General features: G+C 49.2%; 1 protein-coding gene across 1 annotated transcript; it reads left to right on the forward strand.

Annotated features, from left to right (window-relative positions):
* Positions 1–2,611: 2,611 nt before the first annotated feature.
* LOC311322514 (protein FAM222A-like) lies at positions 2,612–14,429 on the forward strand (the record flags this gene model as incomplete). The annotated part of the gene is made up of 2 exons (XM_084454594.1): positions 2,612–2,723; positions 13,024–14,429. The coding sequence occupies 2 exons, from the start codon at positions 2,612–2,614 to the stop codon at positions 14,427–14,429; spliced, it is 1,518 nt and encodes a 505-aa protein (XP_084310720.1).
* Between the last annotated feature and the right edge of the window lie 5,499 nt (positions 14,430–19,928).

Raw genomic sequence — 19,928 nt, forward strand, 5'->3', positions numbered from 1 at the left:
CAACTTGACAAACGATTCTGTCATTTGTGGGACAGACTGAGAGATATTCAGTTAATATGCCCCATTGATAGTTCTTCCAAGGGAGAGCTCTTCTGGGGTGCAGATGTCCCCATGGGGACGCCATCTGGGCTCAGTCAGAATGGAAGAGCATCAGTGCTCAGCCTGTTCAGACCAGAGTGTAGCAGCATCAGGTCCACATCACTTATCACTGCCCCCATCTCTCCATAAACTGACCTTGTTATCCCCTCAGCCACAATCCTGTCCCCAGCCCCGGGAAGACAATAGCTTGTAAAGTGAGATATTTTATATTTGGTGCCATTCCCCCCGGCGTGGCCCTGGCCCCCAAAAACCAGCCCATCGTTGATGGAGGAGGCCGATTTGTCTGCCAAAACGTCCTTATCAAGAAACCTTGGGAGACAAAAGATGGACCGTGGAGTGAGGGGCGCTTATCTCTCTGGCAGACTCTGATAAGACTCTTATCGCCAGTGCTGGTGTCACCCCAGAGTGGCAAGGATTGAACGTCCTTGTCACTCAAACTTTGTCCCCTTTTCTCATTATCGAAGGGAGTGGAGACCTGGCAGACATGACCACGGGGGAGGAGAGGGGGGCTGAACTGAACACACTGGGATTTAGTTGAGATTAGGTGCCAGAAATTATGCTTTTGAGAGGTGCTGGATTTAGTAGATTACCTCAATATATTTGATTGTAATCCTGGATGAAACATGAAACATGATCAGAGTCATTGCCTGAACATAGAATATCAGCGAACATATTGTCTTCTAGATGCTCATGAAAGTCGGTTGACAGCAACGATGGTCCTAATCGATCGTCACTCTTGTTCTGAATTACGTTGCATGGAGGGATGAGTTTTGAAGTGGTGGATCTGGACGAGAGAGGGGGACCCAGCTGAGGGAGAGGGAGCTGAGAGGGCTGTCACAGCCAGGAGGAGAGGTGAGCCCTTTAAACTCAGCTACTGTCACACTGAGGAACCGCAGCTCTCGGGAAGAACACTTTGATCCACGGTCTTTGTCCTTTTCAAGTTGGTCTGATAGAGAATGCGATGCACTTTTAAGCTTGAGGGTCTCACAAAATCTCTTTATTCTACTTTTCGATTTGGATTGGATGAAAGGAACTTTCAGTTATGCATGCCATTTCGCTTTTCAATCTCTCCTTTCCACTTCCAGTAAAACATTTTTGCTTTTATAGCAGTGGCCTCTGTGAGTTATAATGGCTTCCTGGATGCGTTCTCCTCCAGGAGCAGATTGGGGAGTAATGGAGGGTGTTCTGATGCTCCTCTCTCACGTCCCTGGAGATCTCTCCTCTCTCTTTCTCTCTTTTCCTCCTTTTCTTCTCATCCCTCTTTCGACAAATGCATGGTAATGGAAGGGTAGTTGTGAAATTAGTATTCTTTCCGAAAATGGAGGCCGGACACAGAGAGGCTTTTAGCTGTGTGGTCAGATGAGAGGCTGGGACTGAGGGCCAGATGTGGGGGAGAGGGTGAAGGGGGGTCTTCAGGCACCTGACTAGAATGAAAGCCACTTTGTCCCCCCGTGTTTGAGGTGGAGGTCATCATGTTTCTGTAGCCGGTCACTGAGCTCTGTCCTGGGGTTCACTCTCTTCAGCCGCCCTGGGGACCGGGAGGGGGAAATGAGAACAACAAACAGAAAGAACAGCAGAAGAGAGAGAGTTGAGATGAAGGCTGTGAGCTGCTGCACTGCTGGCAGATCTTTAGCTTCCATAGAGCTGTCAACATGTCAACAGGCCATGTGTTGAGTTCGTGGGTGCCTGTTTTATTCTAATGAGGAGAATGGCCTTGGTGGTTAGACGTAGATCTTTTGATATAGAAGGTGCAGGACCTTGCTCAGTGGCAGTATGGTCAGACTCCAGCTGGTATCGCCAAGCTAGCATTCTGATACATGCTGACTCCATCAGATGATCACAGACTTTGTAGCAGAATCAGATGCGCTTCTTCCAGGGTGCAGATAATATGCTTGGCATCTTTTTCACAATGTTAGCTGCAATCACAGAAGCGAGGAAAAGATTGCCCACTCAGACACAAACACTCATTACTCCTGAACCACACTTACCATTGCAAATAGCCAAAACCATTTTGGGAAAGAGGTGCTTTTAGCTTTTCCCTCATGATCAATACTGCCGTCAATTCAGCAGAGCAATTTCAGAATCCAGTCTCCCAGAGGCAGTGAGAGTGAGAGAGGGCCCGGGCTCCTGTAAATGATCCATGTTCCAGCAGCAGAGCAAGATGGAGCCCAGGGAAGTGCTCTCATAAGAGCAGAAGGAGATGGGGAAGTTGACTCATGGTGAGTGATACTGCTCACTTCTCAGCAGCTGTTAATGGGCTGTGCTGAGTGTGAATGTGTTAGTTTAGGCCAGAGAGGGAGAGTAGTGTTGTTCAGGCTGTGATGAGAGGGGACCTGCATTATCCTGTCAGCATGGGTGCAGTTGGCCCACGAGCTCTGACTGAAGATCTCCTCTGATATTGTGCTCGGTTCCTCCACTGCCAGCTTGATTGTAAGTTCATGAATCCCCCCCCCCCCCTTCCCAGGTTCTCCAGCGCTGCGTCTGGCTGTAGCCCCCCTCGCAGCGAGCCGCCATGCTGGCCTGCATACAGCGGCGGCAGAACCTCTCTTACCAGCACCTGGTCTGCGCCCCCAAGGTCCTGGACGTGGTTCCGCCAACGCTGCCGCAGAACAACTCTCGCAAACGTGAGTCCCGCCGCGTCCGGCTCCGGGCAGAAGCCTCCTCAGGACAACAGGATGACAGGCCACCCATTATATCATGTTTAATTCATGGGTAGCGCATCCTGTCAGGTAGGAAATGTCTATCAGAATGTCCTACCACCCATTTTATTGTGCTTAAATCATGAGAAGCGCATCCTGTCAGGTAGGACATTTTGATAGACATTTCAACATTTCCTACCTCACAGGATGTGCTACCCATGAATTAAGCACAATAATGGGTCGTAGGGCATTCTGATAGACAATTCCTCTTATATTGTTTTTAATCTGCCTTTTTAATTCATGTGCAGCACTCTGTGCATCCGTGCTGTGAAGAGTGCTATACAAATAAAGTTTTACTTACTTACTTACTCTCTGGGAGGATGTGCTACTCCTGGTTTAAACAATATATAGACATTTCCTACCTGAATGTCAGAATGCCCTATAGTGTTCTTATAGCGCATCCTGTCAGAAATGAAATGTCTATCAGAATGCCCTACGACCCTTTATTGTGCTTAATTCATGGGTAGCATGTAGGAAATGTTTAGATGTCTATCCCCATGAATTAAAGGACAATGCTCGTTTTTGACAACCTGGACCTTATTTACGACATATTATAAGACGTTTGACTCACCGAGATCACTTTGGTGTAGTTCGGAGGCCTGTAGAAGAAATGTAAAATCCAGCGCGAGCCAGTATATCCATGTAATGGCGGTGATCGGGGCAACGAGAATGCAGCTTCTAAAAATCTATTTTCTGCCGCGAAACGGTTGTTTTCATCAATCTGTCTGGATGAATCGCTAGTTGTGCTTACATAGAGCATAACTGTTGTGGTTTTCACATGCCATGATCTTTAGAAACGTCTTTCGAAACGAAATAGCTTCCTCACTTGCTCCAGCACTAATGCGCACAGCGCGCAATCATTGCTCCAGCACGCTGTGCGCATGCGTGCTGGAGCAAGTGAGGAAGCTATTTCGTGTCTAAGGACGTTTCTAAAGATCATATTACAGAGGCATGGGAAATACCACAACAGGCCTATGCTCTCTATGTAAGCACAACTAGCGATTCATCCAGACAGATTGATGAAAACAACCGTTTCGCGGCAGAAAATAGATTTTTAGAAGCTGCATTCTCGTTGCCCCGATCACCGCCATTACATGGATATACTGGCTCGCGCTGGATTTTACATTTCTTCTACAGGCCTCCGAACTACACCAAAGTGATCTCGGTGAGTCAAACGTCTTATAATATGTCGTAAATAAGGTCCAGGTTGTCAAAAACGAGCATTGTCCTTTAAGCAAAATAAAATGGGTGGTAGGACATTCTGATAGCCATTTCCTACCTGACAGGATGCTCTACCCATGAATTAAACATGATATAATGGGTGGTAGGTCATCCTGAGGAGGTACTGTACTGTAGTACCGTGCCATCTGGGTCAACAAGAGAAGACAGGCTTGGTGCTTCTTCATCACATTTCCACTGTCTTTTTCCCGGAGAGGAGAGCAGAGGAGAAGACTTGGGTTTCAATGAATGAGATAACAAGAAAAGGGAGTTCTAGTAAATAAATAGCTGGACTTAGTGATGATGGAGACTCAGTTTATCTGGCTTATCGTTTGTGTGGAGAAGAGCCACTGGCAGCCTGAGCCTGACCTCTCATGTTCAGCTACAGTGGGTCATCTGCCCCAGCCTCACTAACCAGCCTCACTAACCAGCCTCCCTAACCAGGCTCACTAACCAGCCTCACTAACCAGCCTCACTAACCAGGCTCACTAACCAGCCTCACTAACCAGCCTCACTAACCAGGCTGGCCTCATCTGCTCCAGCCTCACTAACCAGCCTCACTAACCAGCCTCACTAACCAGGCTCACTAACCAGCCTCACTAACCAGCCTCACTAACCAGGCTGGCCTCATCTGCTCCAGCCTCACTAACCAGCCTCACTAACCAGCCTCACTAACCAGGCTCACTAACCAGCCTCACTAACCAGCCTCACTAACCAGGCTGGCCTCATCTGCTCCAGCCTCACTAACCAGCTTCACTAACCAGGCTCACTAACCAGGCTCACTAACCAGCCTCACTAACCAGCCTCACTAACCAGGCTGGCCTCATCTGCTCCAGCCTCACTAACCAGCCTCACTAACCAGCCTCCCTAACCAGGCTCACTAACCAGCCTCACTAACCAGCCTCACTAACCAGGCTCACTAACCAGCCTCACTAACCAGCCTCACTAACCAGGCTGGCCTCATCTGCTCCAGCCTCACTAACCAGCCTCACTAACCAGGCTCACTAACCAGCCTCACTAACCAGCCTCACTAACCAGGCTGGCCTCATCTGCTCCAGCCTCACTAACCAGCCTCACTAACCAGGCTCACTAACCAGGCTCACTAACCAGCCTCACTAACCAGCCTCACTAACCAGGCTGGCCTCATCTGCTCCAGCCTCACTAACCAGCCTCACTAACCAGGCTCACTAACCAGGCTCACTAACCAGCCTCACTAACCAGCCTCACTAACCAGGCTGGCCTCATCTGCTCCAGCCACACTAACCAGCCTCACTCACCAGGCTGGCCTGTAGATGTGGATGTCCTCCCAGCCTGTGGACACCACCATGTTACGCTGTGGAAAATTCTAGTTCACTAGTAAAGAGACACATAGAGGTTCCAGGCTACTCACTCTCACCAGGACCATCAAGCTCAGGGAGCTCAGCTAGGAGGATCTCGCTTTCTTTAGTTTAGAGAAGTGAAAGAGGGTTCAAATGAGGCACTATTCTTCACTATTACAGCTTCAGTTCCCTGGACCTTCAACTCATGAAGTTGATTATCTTTGATTATTCCCCTCCCCTCTGTGCTGGTTCAGTAGGTGTGTGTGTGTGTGTTTGTGTGAGTGTGTGTGTGTGTGTGCGTATGTGTGTGCGTGCGTGTGCATGTGTGTGTGTGTGCGTGTGTGTGTGCATGTGTGTGTGTGTGTGTGTGTGTGTGCATGTGTGCGTGTGCTTGTGTGTGTGCATGTGTGTGTGTGTGTGTGTGTGGAGGCCTAGTCTGGGCAGGGGAGAGTGATAACAGGGCTGTGGGAGGGTGGTCTCTCCTCAGCCCGGCGCTGGGAGAGAGCGCTGGTGTATCTCCCGCAGATCTGGGTGATTCTCTGGGTCTTTATCACAGGGACTCATCTTCAGTCTGTAATTTAATTCATGAGGGCATTGATCTACAATGGCAGCGGAAGGCTTTGGGCGACTGTAGGCCCGGGCCCGTGATCAGGACTGTGCTCTGAAGGGCATCCTGCCTGCTACCATATCAGCCTTAGAAAACACACAACTTTGCTCTTTACTTTAACCAGCTACGTCACCTCTGGCTGATAGAGTCATCAGCCAGGGTCCCGGTGCAGGATGCTGATTGGTTCATTCTACAAAGCTCTGGGACAAGAGTGGCGCTCAGCCGTGACCTTTGTGTTTCACTCTATGGATGACCTCGTTACCAAGCCAACAGGGATAGGGATCTTTCTTTTGAATTGAGATGGCAGAAAAAGCGATCCCATCACGTGTTAATCAGCGAATACAGGCTGTGATTACGGGTCATATCATCCATGTCATAAACAGAGGGTTCAAAAGACATTGTTTATGGTCCCCATGTGCCAGAGCACATTATTATCACATTTAATGAGAGGAGACATTGTGGCCACTGTTGGCTGATACATGCAGATCAGAGTCTTCTGTGATTACCTATCATACAGTTAGTGGATGATTTACCTTGAAGATGCTTAGAAACGGTTTGGTTGATGATCCTCACAGCCGTTGAATGATCATGCACAGAGAAATGTTGACACTGAAATGTTGAGCGCACGCTAATGGGTATACCCTCCTCCATGGGCATGGAAAACCCCAAACCGTGCTTATCCCTAGTTTTACTCTGATTGAAACCGCTGACTCCCCCAATCTCCTCATCTCTCCATCTCCTCATCTCTCCATCTCGCCCCTCTCCTGCGGTGAAACGCCTCTCTGTCCCTCCCTTATTTAATATTAATTGGGAATCAGTGGAGCACTTGTCTGCTAAATGTTGTAACAGAAGGGCCTAGTTTGCCTCAGGCAGAACCAGGGGCGCCTTTCCCATCCAGTTTACCTGCAGGACCCTTCCCCTCCCTGGGCTCTGTGTGCAGCGGCATGTGTGGGCCCCCCCTCCCCCAGCACGCCAATGTTTTTTTGTGTTTCTGTTTAAATAAGAGGGGGGAAAGTAGAGTCAACAGAACAGTTTAGAGCTCTGGATCGTGAGCGGAGTGATAGATAGATAGATAGATAGATAGATAGATAGATAGATAGATAGATAGATAGATAGATAGATAGATAGATAGATAGATAGATAGATAGATAGATAGATAGATAGATAGATAGATAGATAGATAGATAGATAGATAGATAGATAGATAGATAGATAGATAGATAGATAGATAGATAGATACAGTAGATAGATAGATAGATAGATAGACACAGTAGATAGATAGACACACACACACACACACACACACACTCTCCATCTCTCTCTCTCACACACACACACTCTCTCTGCATCTCTCTCTCTCTATCTCTCTCTCTATCTCTGTCACACACACCCTCTCTCTCTCTCTCTCTCTCTGCATCTCTCTGCATCTCTCGCTCTCTCTCTCTCTCTCTCTCTCTCTCTCTCTCTCTGCGCTAGTCTTACCAAGGAGCTAAAGCCCAGACCCCCCTGCTCACCTCTACAGAGATCATGAATATTAATGTGTGTTAATATGGATGTGGAGATGAGGAGAAGTGCAGGTACTGCAGGGTCTAAATGGATCCTCTCTCAGGGCAGACATCTGACACAACTACACACAGAACCATGCTATAGATCCTCACGCATGGGATGTCCAACGCTTTAAACTGCGCTTTCCAGATCGAAGTGAAAAAGACTGACTCAATATTACATACCGGTAGTTATTGCACTCAGCAAATGATAACCAATCTCCCAGCAGGGTCCGGCCTGCTGCTGTGTTGTGCTGAGCGGAGGTTGCTGCTGGTCAATACCAGGCCAGGCGTCCGGCTGCCTGGCCAGCAGGCTGGTCAATTACTGCTCAGAGCCGGGGCTCCGGCAGCTGAATGGAGGCGGGGTCAATTAATTACACCAGTCCTAATGAGCGGCCTATTAGGACCAACTGTGCACTTATAGGAGGTTGTCATGGCAACGGAGGCCCAGGCCCATAACGTGTTGTTAATCAGCCTCCGGTGTCAAGGACAGGCTAGGTGAGGTAGGACCTGGGATAGTAGGATTACTGCTCCTGTGAGGTAGGACCTGGGATAGTAGGATTACTGCCCTGGTGAAGTAGCTGGAACTGCTGGTGTGTGACAGGATGTCTGCTACTGTTTCTGTTTGCTAGTGAACTGGAATGCTAATTAACAAGCATTTGTGAGTCCCTTGTGAGGATTAGGCATTTAAACATGTTATCGCACTGAAACTCCTTAGCGTAACATCAAAGACTTGGGGGGGGCGTTAAGTACCCTGTATCCAGATCTGGTTTAGACTCTAGATGTGAATGTGAACGAGCAGAGAGGTTTTGAACATGTTTGTTCTGGTTGTGCGTGTGGGTCTTTGAGGTCTAGTGTGAGAACAGGAGAGCAGCCGTGGGGTGGAAATGCGCTGAGCCGGTCCAACGGCTGTTTTTAGCCCCGGCCCAAGGGCCTTTTCTGCCCGTTAATCAGTGATTAACTCAAACAGCTCCAAAACAATGAGGTCTCCACTCTGATCTGTGGGGAATTGCTCTGAGCGTGACCATGGGAAAAAAGATTAGGCAGCTTACCACGGCGGAGAGCGTGGTGTGGGACTGGACGGGGGCGGATTCAGCAGGGTTACGAAAGACCGGGGCGGTCGAATACTCAACGCTCTACATCATCTCTCCCAGACTTTCCCCCTGTTTAAACCTGATAGTTGAGGATTAAAACCTTTACACACACACGTACGCACTCACTCACACACACACACACACACATGCAGAAACGCACACGCACACACGCACACATACAGTACACAGGAACACACACACGCACACACGCATACACACACACACACGCACGCACACACGCACACACACACACACACACACACACACACACACACACACACACACACACACACACACACACAGATGCTCGTTATTAGCCTACTTAAAATAGTTCATTAGATCTTAGAATAAGCCTGGGGGTAATTAGGCATGGTGTTAATTGAGATTTTAGGATTGCCCCTCAACCCCCCAGCCTTCTCTCTAAGGAGCCCCCGTGTGGAAGGAAGAAGCCCAGAGTAGTTTCCTGTCAGAGAGCCAGTTTAACTCAGGCTTCTATAGGCTACAGTACCACGCTGGAGACCAACATGCTTCCCAAGAGCTCACCTCAATCACTCTGTTAAGGGCCAGAGAAAAGGCATCTTAAAAGATACAGAATGTAATCTTGCTTGAGATGCCCTCAGCCAAGGTTGACTGCTTAGCAAGTGCTGTTATATTCAGTGTGTGTTGAGAGGGCCTGATCTTTAGAGGGAGGCTGCGCTCCTCTCTGGGCTGAGGAGGGAGCGACTAGTTTGTATGTTCAGGCTGATTAAGGGCTTCAGGTTAGACTGCTAATTAGCTCTCCCTGTCACTCCTTACCTACCAACACAATGCTTATGTGTGTGTGTGTGTGTGTGTGTGTGTGTGCACGTGTGTGCGTGGGGGGGGGGGCGTGTTTGTGAATGTGTGCTTCTGTCTCGCCACTGAAGATGGCATTAATTTTCTCAGTAGGCTTAAAAATGTTTTTGTTATTCACCGCTTTCATTCCCCAGATTTCCATAAATGTGGATCCTGTCAGTAAAGGTCAGGTGGTGCAGAGCTCCTCTTCCTCAGAATTGAACCATTTAGAAAGACAGAACAGTAGATGCTGCTGTAGACTATTTCAGTCACGTTACCATGTTGTTGGAGGACTGAGCTGATAGGTGACGCTATGGCCTCCTGCCAGCACGGACCAGAAATCCCCACAGTGAGCAGCCATTGGCCCAGGCATCCCCACAGTGAGCAGCCATTGGCCCAGGCATCCCCACAGTGAGCAGCCATTGGCCCAGGCATCCCCACAGTGAGCAGCCATTGGCCCAGGCATCCCCACAGTGAGCAGCCCTGGTGGGTGGCAGGGCCACCATGTCTCCATGGCGCTGACAGGGCTGTAATCTCTAGTCTTACGGAGCGAGACGCCCTTTGAAGATGAGTTAGCATTCAGAGTGTTTGAAGTGAAGTGCAACAGCAAGACGATCTATGTGCTCAGGGCTGAACATTGAGGTACCAAACAAGGAGCGTCAAAAGCAGCAGTCAGCAATCGGTTTCAGAAAACGCATCCCTTTTCTGTAATTGGGTGAGATAATTCCGGGGAGGACAGATGCAGCTGACACTGCGTGGATGTTCATCCCTGTCTTCATGCACGTCCTTCAGTAGATGTGAGTGGAGGGGCCCTTAACAGAGATCCCACTGTGTGTTGAAGGGTCTCGTTGGGCCGGTCAACTCGCTGCCCGCTCCCTCTCTCTCCCAGGGCACAGAGAGAGCGTGGCCATACAAGAGCTTCCTCGGGTCCAGAGCCTGCATGTAGACATCTGTTCAAAGCTCCCAGGTGCCGTTCTTGTTCTCTAGCCGGGGTGTATTATCGTGATCCATAAATAAGCGTGGTGTTTGTTGTGCTGTATTTCTCTGTGGAATTCCCTCTGGCTTGTGGCACCATGGTGCTGTTCCTCACACTCTGCTGGGAGACGCCCGCTCCACGTCTCCTCTCCCCTCCATCTTAAACACCCAATCTATTCCCTTTATGAGATGGATCGTGTAGATTGAATCATTTTCACAGTTGGAGGCTCATTGTGGGCCTGAAATGAAATGAACTCCCAAATCAATTTTGAACGAGAACAACAAGTGAGCTCTCTGCTGCACGGCTAGAGAGCCTCTTGAAATGGGTTTTGTTATTGAAAACGAAATGAAGTATTGTTGTTTTGATTTTTTCTTCTCTTTTGTCGCCTCCCTCTCTGCTTTGTTCCCTCGGTTGCTCTGTTTTTCGCTGACTACAGAGTAATCTAGGTTAATTTCAGCAGTTTCGCTTTTCATGTTAGGAATTCCATAAAAGTGTCGTTTGTAGGGGAGGTGGTAATTTCTGCCAGGTGATTTATTGCTTTTAAATGGAGCCTTTACCGTCTCCCCATTGTCGCTGTGAGCTAAGCAGCCATGAAATTGCTTGAATAATGGTGTTTAAATCCAATCTGGGTTTGTCCCCTCCGCTCCAGAACACCATTCACTAGCCGTCCCCATGGAGATGGCGGGTTCTCAGTCGGCCATGACTTTCCACCACAGTTTCAGCTCCCAGATCAGATCTTACATCAAAGTTTCAGCTCCCAGATCAGATCTTACATCACAGTTTCAGCTCCCAGATCAGATCTTACATTACAGTGAATAAGGGTCCTTAAGAGGATTTGGGGGGGGCTGGTTTTTCACAGGTAGGTACAGTAGCCTTGGAAGGTTGTAAGACTGCTTCAAATATACAGTAATATTTTGATATAATTTGATATGGCTGGACATGCTTAGCAAAATGTTAGTATTTGCCAGTGAGATGTTTTCAGACAGCCTACAGTCAATGAGACATCAAAGTCAGTCATAGGACAGGGTTAGGGTATATTTATATTATAGAAGTATATTTTGTTTCAGTTCATGGGTGGCTTTCCCCCCGGGCGTGTCTGAGGCGCATCGCATCCAGGAAACAACCGGCCGCAACTTCCTCCAACATCTGAACGCCCCAGCTCTGCCCCAGCTCTGCCTCAACTCTGTCTCAGCTCTGTCTCAGCTCTGCCTCAACTCTGCCTCAACTCTGCCTCAGCTCTGCCTCAACTCTGTCTCAGCTCTGTCTCAGCTCTGTCTCAGCTCTGTCTCAGCTCTGCCTCAACTCTGTCTCAACTCTGCCTCAGCTCTGCCTCAGCTCTGTCTCAGCTCTGTCTCAGCTCTGTCTCAGCTCTGCCTCAGCTCTGTCTCAGCTCTGTCTCAGCTCTGTCTCAGCTCTGCCTCTCCCGTCACAGTCGTTACATGGCAGCCAAATGTCACCAAATGAATGAATGAATCCCACTTGAGCCTTGGCCCCAAAATGGCCCCGCACCCCCGCGCCTGCTCCTGATTTCCCTGGGTAATCCCATTCTGGGGTGAAATAAGTCTGAATTAATTTCATAAAGCACTGATCAAACAGCGCTGGAGGTGTCTCCCGGCTCCAAATGAGTTTAAAGGAGATGCAGATGTCTACGCCCCCCCCCTCCCTCCCCCAGCGGGAGGGAGAGGGGGCGAGAGGGGAATGGAGGAGACGTTCCAATAAGTGAGATTTTATTGGACTATTTTTCTTCTGTCTCATTTCTCCTTCTTGGACAAGGAGCTGTGATGTGTTTATCTATTGCAATATTTATCATCGGTGGTTCCTTTTGAAAATGGTTTATGTGGAAAGGTCAGGAGATAAAAAAATAATGCCTTTATCTTAGTCATAGACTCAGCCAGCAAATGTCAAGCCTGGGAGAGACATCCTTAATACCTGGAGTGACTGGACTCTCCTCAAGGCTCTGAATCTCAAGGAAACTTTGTAGCATTAAGATTGAAGCCTATGGATGTGAATACAATGAACTGAATTTGATCCCAGGGCTACTGGGCTTTGGGGAGGTCTCAGACTCCACACACTGTTTGCTCAGATGGGAGCTATAGTATCAGTCTTCATTTTAAGCTGGCCTGGCCATTCTCCTCTTAACTCTCCTAACCTATACTTTATTTGATTAAAGGATAAGGTCTGTCCTGTAAACACCATAAGTCATTTCGCCTCTGCATTTCGAAACAACAGTAACTTGTAAACAGTATTAATTTCACCGAACATTCAACAGCCATCCCTTCACACTGTAAACCTCCGTGAAATTTGGATGAGGATGAGGTTTACAGCGTGAAGGTATGGCTGTTGAATGTTCGGTGAAATTAGTACTTTTTACAAGTTAGCTGTTGTTTCGAAATGCAGAGGTGAAAGGACCTATGGTGTTTACAGGACGACTTAGCATAAACCATGTAATTCCTGAACTTGTATATCATACTTTTTAGAGGTATTCGAGTGTGCCCATAGCTAGCGTCAACGTTATTGACACAGAACTCTGTATTGCACAAAACAGAAATATTTTAACCTGTACTTGTCAGATACAAACCAGTGAAGGGCTAAACAGGAAATTCAGTGTCCTTATCCTTTAAGACGAATGAACCAGTTCTGTGTTTGTGTTTCAGATGAGCCGGCGTCCATGACGTCGTCGCGGTACCCCTCGGCCGCGGAGCTGGATGCCTTCGCCCAGAGGACGGCCCGAAGCCCCCTGTCCATCAAGATCTTCCCCTCCAACGTCCGCGTGCCGCAGCACAAGCAGGTCAGCAGGACGGTCAATGGGCTGGACACCACGGGCCAGCGCTACAGCCCCTACCTTCACCCCTACCAGGGCCTGCTGGCCGTGGCCAAGGCCTCTGTCCTGGTCAGAGGTGTGGTGAAGAGCTCTGAGGGGAAGAGGACTAAACACTCCCCCGCCCAGGCGGCGCTGGTGTCCTATGACCCTCTGGGCGGCGCCGGCACTGCAAGACACGCCCACAAGGCCTATCGCTCCGGCCCCTACAAGCCCGACGATGGGGGCCCCGGCCCGGCTGCCCCCTTCCACGCAGTGCCGGCCGCAGCGGTCCTCCCCACCGCGCCTCTGGCCCCCCAGGCCGGGCCGGGGCACGTCCACACCCTGCTGAGGCACATGGCCCAGCAGAGAGGGGGCGGGGCCCAGGCCAGCCCCTCCCTCCAGGCCGTGGCGGCCGTGGCCTGCTCAGACTCGGGCTTCGCCCTGGAGGCGGGGCCCCAGAGCAGCCTGGCGTACTCAGGGGCCGTGCTGCCCACCCAGAGCGCGGACAGAGCCAAGGCCGGCTACCTGGACACAGTGGACTACGGCATGTGGCAGCAGCACTACCAGCAGGGGGCGCTGAGGATGTACAGCAGCGCCAGGGGGAGTGGCAGGGGAGGGGACGCGGTCAGCCGCTCTCCCGAAACCTGCCTCCCCTTGGCCTGTTCCACACAGCTGTCCTACCGGCCCCACCCCCTCAGTGGGCCAGGAGCAGGGGGCGGGCTGGAGCGGGTCAGCTCCTCCCCTCTGACCTGTGCGTCCGTGCACGGGGAGCTCTCCCTGGGCCAGTACTTTGCTCCGCCCTGGAACAGCGTCCTGGTCACTCCTGACAGCGACTGTTACACCTCCCAGGAGCTGCGGCCCAGCTCGTCCATAGGGCTGTCCCTTCCCCAGCCCCGCCCTAGCCTCCACCCCAACCTCCAGCCCCGCCCCAGCCTCCACCCCAACCCCCAGCCCCACCTCCTCCACCCCCACCCCCACCCCCAGGCCTACAGCTCAGACCCGAGCCTGGCCCCCTGCTGTGGGCTGCCCAGCACTAGCCTGTGCCACGCCTCCGCGCTGAGCAGCAGCCTGCAGTCTCTGGAGTGCCTGATCAGCGAGATCCACCCGCCCTGCATCAAGGAGCGCATGCTGGGCCGCGGCTACGACGCGCTGGGGATGCCCCGCCTCCTGGACTACCACCAGCACCACCAGAACCAGAACCACCAGAACCAGCAACAGCAGCAGCACAGCAGACACATCCAGCTGCCCGTCTTCAGATGAGACCCAGCCTCACGCAGGAACGTGCCCCCAGGATAACCTGACCACAGACTCACTGGCTGGATGTGTGTCATTTTTGGAGAGATCATCCTCAGAGGGACACCTGCCTTTCCAGTGTGGGGAATGTGCTGTATGTATTGGTAGAGGGCTCTGTGTTGGGGACGGGGTGGAGCGTTAGGGTAAACCCAGAAGGGTGATGATAATCATGACGACTGACTGCCCTCTGACATTTCAGCGCTTTTTATTTCTGGGACGTCTTATTTGACCAATCAGTTCACCTCCAGATATGCCTCAGATGATTCAGTGCTGAGCTCCAAGCCAAACCGACAGCCAGTGTCTCGGTGTAGCTGAGGCCATATCCATCATTTAAGGTTTCTTTTGAAATGTTTGTGTAAGTATTTAATATAAGTCAAGAGGTTATATACAGCCTATCCTTACAGCTCTCTTTGCAAGGTGCCAGACATACAGTTGTGTCATACCCACTTAAAGGGGATGTGACAGGCACAACTCAAGGCTTCAAGACTATCCACTTACTGATATTGGTTTCTCCTCTTCGACACATAAATGATCACTGATCATGGTCACGGATTATAATGCACTCATTTAAAAAGAGACAAAGATCGAGTTGACTTGAGCATGGGGAAAAATATCTGGTTCATTTGAAAAGAAGAAAACTTGAATATATAAATACATATACAGACACTATATGGACAAAAGTATTGGGAAACCTACACACTACACCTACAGGAGCATTTATGACATCCCATTCTAAATTCATAGGCATTAAGTCCCCTCTTTGCAGCTATAACAGCTTCTACTCTTCTGGGAAGGCTTTCTACAAGATATGAATGGAAAGGAGGGCTTCGACGTTCTTGTAGTCAAAGTATCTTACAGAAGAGGCTCTTTGGATGTCAGGGAAAACATAGAATTAATCAAAAAGGTCCAAGGCACTCTTCTTGATTAAAAAGCTTTAATAATAGGCTAGTTCATCTTAGAACAGAACAATAAAACAGCCAACATGTTTCAGCCATGGGGCCTTCATCAGGGCTAGTTACAAACTAAAGCAACAGTCAGTAGAAGGCCTTAGTGATCACAATTCTAGATAGCTGTGTAGCTGGGAACTGGATAAATCATGCTGCCCACAGGAGTCAATCCTTGTCACATATACATTACTGACATTTGTTCAACACACAGGAGACTCAATACCTAGGCTAGAGAAAAGGACAACAGGAAAATACATAAAATAAAAGGTTGCAGTTATATAATGAGACCTCAAGAAAATACATATATAATAATCATAATCAATAACCCTTGTAAGCAGAAGAGAGGACTACCAAATTCCTGAAGATAGAAGATCTATAGAAAATAAATCATCTATAGCATTTATGAGTGCTTTCTACAAGATTTTGTAATTTTTTCCCATTCATCCAGAAGAGCATATGTGAGGTCAGACACTGATGTTGGACGAGAGGGCCTTACATCACCAAGCGCAATGCCAAGCGTCAGATGGAGTGGTGTAAAGCACGCCGCCACTGGACTCTGGAGCAGTGGAAACGTGTTCTGTGGAGTGACGAATCACACTTCTCTATCTGGCAGTCTAATGGACGAGTCTGGGTTTGACAAATTCCAGAAGAATGTTTCCTGCCTGACTGCATTGTGCTGACTTAAGTTTGGTGGAGGAGGGATAATGGTCTGGGGTTGGTTTTCTGGGGTTGGCCTAGGCCCCTTAGTTGCAGTGAAGGAAAATGTTAATGCTTCAGCTTACCAAGACATTTTGGACAATTGTATGCTTCCAACTTTGTTGGAACAGTTTGGGGCCCTTTTCTGTTCCAGCATGACTGTGCCCCAGTGCACAAAGCAAGGTCCATAAAGGCATGGTTGGGTGAGGTTGGTCTGGAAGAACTTGAATGGCCCACACAGCCCTGACCTCAAACCCATCCAACACCGGTTGAACTAGAACGGAGAGTGCGAGCTATGTCCTCTCATCCAACATCAGTGTCTGACCTCACAAATGCTCTTCTTGATGAATGGGCAAAAAATCCCACAGACACACTCCAAAATCTTGCAGAAAGCCTTACCAGAAGAGTTGAAGCTGTTATAGCTGCAAAGGGAGGACTTAATGCCTATGAATGTAGAATGGGATGTCAGAAAAGCTCCTGTAGGTGTAATGTGTAGGTGTCCCAATACCTTTGTCCATATAGTGTGTGTATATATAATTTGTATATTGTTTTGCATCAAATGTGTTCGCTGCTAATTAGGATTATTTCTTTCTGTTTTTATTATTGTTTTGTTGTTGATATTGCTTTACCTGCTCTTCTGTGATTCCTGTCTGTTACCAGACTGTAGCTAGACCCCAGGACACTGGCCAGATGTCTGATAGCTATTATACTGTATCATTTAAATTATTCAGATGTCCTGCCGATCTGTAGGATTATCATGTGTCAGTTATGGAGTCATAATAATGAAACAGAATCCATTGAAGAGCTTTCATTCGTTTAATTGATGAATTCTCAGCTCAGATCTGTGTTCATCATCACTAATACATTCTGTACCCAAAACAGAACTGAGACTCTGAGGTCAGGATATGTCCAGATATTCTCAGAGATTCTCTGTTTTGTTCATTTCTGCTTTTCTAACATAGTTTCCCACTCATTGGAGAAGTGAAGCTGTTGACTGTTGGCGCAGCTGTGAGTGGACCCAGGAGACAGAGACTGCTAGTATTTATATCATATGATCAAGTCTAGTTCACTGGAGATCACTGGGTACACTGGTTAGCCACACTGGAAACAGGCATTCCAAATCATTCTAATCCGTCTGATTTTCTGATGCGTTTTCCTTGATTTACCTTCTCAAGGGCTTGGTGTTTAAGGGCCTGTATGACTGCCTAACTCTGTGTCTGCACTGTTTCAATAACGCTGACTGTTTAGGCTACTTCAACCAGCCAGGGTTCTGCTGAATGGAGACGTGTTTAACCGGCTCAAAGATTCTGAAGTGCAATTATTATAACACAAGAGCCCCCTACGAAAAAACAAACAAAAACCAGGATGTTAAATTGAGTGTCTGATCCCCGTCCTTTGCCCACGCCCTCTTCTTCATTAAGATTGTCAAATAAATCGACTTTTTTTCTAAACCCAGCAAGAGTTCAATTGTCATTCTTAAAGTTCACGCCCCAGGCCTACACAGTCAACATGTTCTTTAATAATAAGGTTGAACTCAACCACCAATCATGGAGAGAATACAGCTGGAAGGTTTGCTATTGAGGTTGAGTTCTAGAGAACAGAGGAGTAGGCTACACAATAAGGCCAGGGGGTTCTACCTAGTCTATCATATGATTTGAGTCAGGCCATTTCTATGAATTTACAGTGGACTTGTACATCTCTGAATGTTTTTATTTCGTTATGATTGGAAGGGGGGATTCTATTCGCCACAGTGGCTTTTATTCCAGTAGTCAAGATGGCGGTAGAGCTCGAGGCAGGAGCTGGCGAGCCTGGGAACACTCATATGTATGGAAATAAGAATCTGTAGGTCTCACATTCCTCTCCCTGCGGTGTTGTGTGTGTGAAAAATGCAAGCTTTGCTATGGATAAATGCACAAGAATATATTACTTTTAATAATGTATATTACCCCATTATTCAGAAATAGGCTAGCCCAGCTATTGAATATTTAGCCTTGAGATGCTGTGCCTTCATTTACATCCTCCCATGCCCTGCTAAACTGTCCTACATTTCTAAATGTCAGCTCCCACAGGGAATGAAGATACTATAAATTTGAGTCAAAACTAATTTTGACTGAGGCCTTTTTTCTGTAACACATCAGTAGGATCGTACATCAGTAAACTAAACCATGAACCCTAAAAACTAAACCCTAAAAATCCCTGCTGTAAATAGTCAATGTTGGTGTTGTCATTAATGAGGTCTAGCTGGGTGTTCCATTAATGAGGTCTAGCTGGGTGTTGAATCGGCCTGTTATTAAGGGGTTGAGGGGATCCTCCTGGGGCAGCTGAGCAGATAAACCTGCAGGATTACCCCCCCCCCCCCCCCCACGCTGCGATGGCAGGCCCCCGCCGGACCGCCACACCCCCAGCAGCCCCCCAGCCGGCCCCCTGTCCGCGGGGGCCGCCCCATGTCCATGTACGAGACGGGCTCGGGTGCCAGGCAGTACCCCCACAGAGAAGCTCCTCGCCACGACGACGGGCTCGCCCTGCAGCCCCTCCCCACCAACGTAAGTCCGGCCTCGCTGTCACCACATCACCAGTGAGCCCGGCAGGTCCGGAGTCGGTTCTGTTGGTTCTGTTCATTCATATACTCCCCCTCCCAGTGCTGTTAACCTGGTTTGACCCCTCTCTAGATTGGGAGGGGTGCTTTGGGAACGGCCTCCTCCTCCCTCCCTACCTTCCCTTCTTCCCTGTCCTGGTCCGGGGATGAGAGAGCTCGAAGGGTTAAGTACCGAGATCCTCCCATCAGCGCCAGGAGGCTGCCCAGGGGGGCGGGGCGGACCTGTCCCCCCCCCCACACACTAACAGGATTAGGCTGCTCTGGGAGCGGGACGGGAGCCACTCTGGCCTCTAGCAGCAGAGTCCCGCTGGGAGACAGATAACACAGGAGGAGATAGGGTTCAGTCAGGAGAACAGTCAGGAGAACACAGGCAGAGAGGGAGGGATCAGTCAGGAGAACAGTCAGGAGAACCCAGGCAGAGAGGGAGGGTTCAGTCAGGAGAACCCAGGCAGAGAGGAAGGGTTCAGTCAGGAGAACAGTCAGGAGAACCCAGGCAGAGTGAGGGTTCAGTCAGGAGAACCCAGGCAGAGTGAGGGTTCAGTCAGGAGAACAGTCAGGAGAACCCAGGCAGAGAGGGAGGGTTCAGTCAGGAGAACCCAGGCAGAGAGTGAGGGTTCAGTCAGGAGGGTTCAGTCAGGAGAACCCAGGCAGAGAGGAAGGGTTCAGTCAGGAGAACAGTCAGGAGAACCCAGGCAGAGTGAGGGTTCAGTCAGGAGAACAGTCAGGAGAACCCAGGCAGAGAGGGAGGGTTCAGTCAGGAGAACCCAGGCAGAGAGTGAGGGTTCAGTCAGGAGAACAGTCAGGAGAACCCAGGCAGAGTGAGGGTTCAGTCAGGAGAACCCAGGCAGAGTGAGGGTTCAGTCAGGAGAACACAGGCAGAGTGAGGGTTCAGTCAGGAGAGCCAGGTAGAGAGGGAGGGATGGAGGATCTCCCTCTATGTTCAGGGGATCAGGAAATCTGCTGACTGTGGACAGGTAGAACAGGTTTCTGTATTTGAGGTAAAATGGTTTTTTAATGGTGAAACGGTGAATCCAAAATGCATCCCTGCAAGTGAAATTGCAACATTCATATTTTATTTCACTCTATAGTTTCAAATATCTCAGGTTGTATTGATGTGGTCTTCTAACAGGAGGGAAGCACCCAGTGACTGAACAGCAAGTGAATGGCTCCCCCTAGAGGTTGACTGGTTAACTACTTTATATTTGTAAACTGAAAATGAGAATTCGC

Source organism: Borostomias antarcticus (genome assembly GCF_949987555.1).
Source record: "Borostomias antarcticus genome assembly, chromosome: 2".
Classification (NCBI taxonomy): Eukaryota; Metazoa; Chordata; class Actinopteri; order Stomiiformes; family Stomiidae; genus Borostomias; species Borostomias antarcticus.